This window comes from Primulina eburnea, chromosome 13 (genome assembly GCF_022965805.1).
Source record: "Primulina eburnea isolate SZY01 chromosome 13, ASM2296580v1, whole genome shotgun sequence".
Classification (NCBI taxonomy): Eukaryota; Viridiplantae; Streptophyta; class Magnoliopsida; order Lamiales; family Gesneriaceae; genus Primulina; species Primulina eburnea.
The window spans coordinates 22062417-22067111 of NC_133113.1; the positions used below are offsets into that span (position 1 = coordinate 22062417).

General features: G+C 33.1%; 1 protein-coding gene across 6 annotated transcripts; it reads right to left on the bottom strand.

The window, feature by feature from the left end:
- Nucleotides 1-703: 703 nt before the first annotated feature.
- Nucleotides 704-4493, bottom strand: LOC140810826 (zinc finger BED domain-containing protein RICESLEEPER 2-like). Of its 6 annotated transcripts, none has more exons than XM_073168718.1 (5): nt 4086-4493; nt 3800-3886; nt 3668-3704; nt 969-3032; nt 704-887 (listed from the first exon to the last, which is right to left on the bottom strand). In XM_073168718.1, exons 4-5 carry the CDS (start codon nt 1617-1619, stop codon nt 846-848), a joined length of 693 nt encoding a protein of 230 aa, XP_073024819.1. In that variant the 5' UTR covers nt 1620-3032; nt 3668-3704; nt 3800-3886; nt 4086-4493; the 3' UTR covers nt 704-845. The 6 variants fall into 6 exon arrangements, with proteins under 6 accessions (XP_073024819.1, XP_073024818.1, XP_073024823.1 ...); XM_073168717.1 differs by having other exon boundaries at nt 3658-3704; XM_073168722.1 differs by having other exon boundaries at nt 3658-3704; nt 3800-3910.
- Nucleotides 4494-4695: the final 202 nt, after the last annotated feature.

A 4695-nucleotide genomic window follows, 5' to 3' on the forward strand; every position in this document is an offset into this window, starting at 1 on the left:
AAATATCTCCGATTCGAGATCGATTTGAAATATTCGAGCCATTATTTTGTAATTTGTAATTTTTAACCAATTAATGACAAACACTGTAATGAAAAATAGGTAACTCTATATTTTGGAATCTAAACTTTGGCATTTCAAAGATGAAATGAAAAATTCATCAAACATGCAAAAACAAAGTAGACAAATTAATTAAAATAACATCATGTAAAAACAAAGTAGACAAATTAATTAAAATAACATCAACTTATGCTGAAATATGCAATTCATAGCAAAAAAGTCAAGTAAATGGTTAAACTATTTTCATATGGAATCCAAATCCACATCATACTCCTAGCAAAAAATCAAGTAACTGGTTAAACAAACTGTATAGAGTTGAGCCACATGTCCCAAGCCAACTCTCAAGTCAAGTACTGGTTTCTTTTACATACCAAAATATACAAAAGTTGTAGAATGGTTAAACTACTTTCATATGGAATCCAAATCCAAACCCTATACAGTTGAGCTGCACAGCTTGTCCCAAGCTATCTCCAAGTCAAGTCTGTTGCTTTTATATACCAAAACATATCAAAGTTCTAGGAAATCTAAAAGAAAAGTTCCACATTTCCAAATATTAAAACCTATGCAAAAATCAAAATAGTCATTTTCATGAGCATGACTCTAATCTGCAACACAAAAACATAAGATGTAAGCATATAATGCTTCTTTTGATATCTGAAAGCTGCAGCATTTTCAAATACACATGTTAGTAAACTAAAATAATTTAAATTAAGTTAAAACTAATTATAATTTAGACATACAATAGTTTACCTTCCAAAAGTAACTTGTTTTTAAAGCTGTTCATCAACTTAATCCATAGGAAGATTGATTGTCAAAGCTTGCTTTTCAGCCTGCAATAATAATGACAAAGGCATCATTTACGAACTTATTTTAAAAAAAAAAAGAGCATTAGCAAAACTTTATATCATTACCTTAGTTTTTTTAGTCACCCCATGTCGTTTTCGACACCAATCTCCGCCGCACATCAGCATTTCTACTGTTGTAGGAGCTAAAGAAGAACGGTACTTGTCTATCACACGACTCCCGGCACTAAATGTTGCCTCTGAAGCTACTGTGGTAATTGGTATTGCTAATATATCTCTAGCCATTGTCGACAACACCGAAAATTTGTATGTATTGAGCTTCCACCAACCGAGAGCATCAAATTGCTTATTAGGATGCCTGTGACATCCTTCTTCTAAATACACAGCTAACTCAGATTTTTTAGGTTGTACCATTTCAATTTCGTTTAAATAAGAAGAGAATTCAGACCATCCCGAAGAAAAACTAGGAATTTCCTCACTAATTTGAGTTGACCTACTGCTACTTCCTTGAGATTCAGAATTGGTTCTTGTTCCTTGAAGTTTTTCAGTAGATGCATCTGAATATTCTTTATAAATTGCATACAGAAGCCTCTCAACCTCTTTAATATTACTCTCTGCTTCAAATGAGGTATAAAGTTTAGGAAAACTGAATTCAAGTGCACGCATTTTGCACCTAGGATCTAAAACACAACCAACAGCCATTAACAAATTGCATTCACCCCAATATTTATCAAACTTTGCCTTCATTTTTTGCACCATGTTTCTGATAAACTCCTCTTCATCACAAGATCTCTCATCCAAGACTACTTTCACTCGAAAGACTTCATTTAAAAAAGATTGGAAGTAGGATACTCAATTCCAGAAATTATGTTTGTTGCATCATAAAATATTTTCAAGATTGAAAATACTTTAAGCAATTTATCCCAATCATCTTCAGTTGGACAATGAATGTAGCTTGGTTCCCGATCTTTAAATCTTGGAAAAACCTCTTTGAAAGCAATTGCTATTCCCAGCATCTCATAAGTTGAATTCCACCTTGTCTTACAATCATCAACCAATCTTCTTTCATTTAATTTCAATTGCTTCACAATTTCAGCAAATTGAATGAGTCTAGCATCTGTTCTTCTAATGAAATCCACACTCTGACGAATTACATGAACAATCCCCTTGATTTCATTGAGTCCATCTTGAGCTATAAGATTTAAAATATGCGCACAACATCGTACATGAAATAATTTCCCCCCACAAACCAGCTTTTTATTTATTCTCAAGAAATCTTCCTCCATATATTTAATTGCAGCATCATTAGCACTTGCATTATCAACAGAAACTGTAAAAATCTTATTTTCAATTCCCCACTGTCTTGCACATTTTAGAAGAGTATCTGAAATTTGAGGACCACCACGAGGGGGAGGAATATGAAAGAAATTGAGAACACGCTTATTCAATTTCCAAGACGAGTCAATCCAATGACCAGTGATGACCATGTACTCTAATTTCTGATTTTTTGATTTCCATAAATCTGTTGTGAGGCTAATCTTTTCTATATTTTTCAGCAAACCATGCAATTTTTTTTTTCGGCTTCGTATCTCACTGAACAACTCTTTTTTGCTGTTGTTCGTGATATACGAGTCCACTCAGGCATTCCACGTCTGCAAAACATATTAAAACCTTCTTCTTCTATTAATGTAAATGGATGTTCATGCATTAGTATCCATGTGGCAGCTGCTTCTTTCATGCGTTCCATGCAAAACTTTCCATCAAGTAACAAAGGTGATATAGTTGTATCTATACTTTCGATGCCTAACAATAATTGTTGTTGTTTGAGTTTATCATCATGTTTTTTTTTAGACTCCAAGTGACGGACACAACTTTCGAAATGACGTCGTAAGTGTGATGTAGTACCTGACCCTATTTTTGCGAGGAGTTGATGGCAATGTTTGCACTTGTACTTGAACTTATTCTCGCCACCTTTTGGGTCTTCAACCTCAATCATCTCTGACCATACTTCAGATCTCTTTTGTCTCTTTGGCTTATGAAGTTGATCATCATCATCATCATCATCATCAATTAGCACATCCTCTTTATCTATTATCTGTTCTTGTGTCTCATTTGAAGCTAACGAAACTTGTACATTAACTGAATTTACTGCTGGAACAGATTCAGTCATACCTGAAAAAGATACAAAATTACAAACAAATTAATTAAGAGAGTATACAAGTAAATTATCATATTTTTCACTGTATTAATTAAGGCGTTATATTTTCCTCCAGCAAAAGTTACAGTTGTTTTCATTCTTCAGAATCTTGGACTATTGAAAAGTAAGAAACAAATAAAATATGGCTTTATGGATAATTTCATACAGAGTTGACATTTTTGATATTGCTTGAAAATGATTTCTCTGTAAAATAATAAAAAAATTGAAATAACTTTCGGAATCACTATACAAGCATAATTGGGAGTTGGGAATTTCTCACCTGACTGGATTTGTGTAATAAAGATTTTGAATAATAATAATAATAATAATAATAATAATAATAATAATATATTTGAAAATTTTGGTTGTATTATCATACGAGAGCAAAATTAATAATTTTAGCATACAAGGGATTTTAGATACTTTTCCAGCAGACAAGGGATTTTATCAAAATTTAAACATGGGATCTTATACCAATTTTTGGTTTCTTGATATGTGAAGCAGTGAAGGGAAAATTGAGCATGTGAACAAGAATCCTTCAAGTAGGTGTAGAGAAAGAGTTTAAAAAGATTTACAAAATCAAGAGTTGAAAGCAATAACCTTCGAGTACCTTCAATTATAGCTTTTCTTTTGTACCATTCTTTGCTCTTTCTCACACAGAAACACACAGAGAAATAAAAAACTCAAACCTTGAAAGGAACAACCAACCATAAAATTTAAACGAAAAAAAAAGAAACCAAACCTCAACGAAATCTCGGAAACGTGGAAAACCCGAATCGGTGGACGAACAACGATAGAAAGAACAGAAGAACAAATGAGATCGTAGGAGCTGTCAAGATGAAAGAAAGAAGAGCTGTCAACAAACAACAAACCATCAAAAAATCAACAAGCCCGAAAAAAAAAACACACTTGTTGCAGTTGGTAAGGTGACAAAAACAACATAATGCAAAAAAACCACTCAAGAACTAACAATACCAACGTAAAATAAAACAATAGCAACGAAAAAAAGCAAGAAAAAAGTTCATAACCACAAGAGGCAGGAACACCGGGACAACCGATAGTAGCTGGAAGCTTTGTAAACCGAAGAAACAATCCAGTACACGGGAGTGCGGGACGCCGAGATCTGCGAAGAAGGTAGAACTGAAGAGGTAGAACGAAAAAATCTTTGAAAACGAAGAAGACAACGGATTTGCGAAGAAGATGTGGAATGGAAGACGCTCTGTAGAGGACTAGATGGAGAAAGAACAGAAAACCCTATTCCCCATTCCCCAAGCACGGTACAAACAAAGTCCAAAGTTCAAACTTCAAACTTCAAACTTCAGATTTTTTAGAGACTAACCGGTTCAAGCCCATGGGATGTACGGATATCATCACTGTGGAGTTTTGCATGTCACACACGTGTGTTCCTTTTGACTTGCTAACGGCTCAAATTTTCCACATATTTATTGGGGCTTTCAGTAGATATATTTAATATTAAATAAAGGTTCGCATAATTATTGGGAGTTGGGACTTTCAGTGTATATATATATATATATATATACTCAAAGCCCCAAAAATTATGATATATATATATACACTATATATATATATATATATATATATATATATATATATATATATATATATATATATATATAT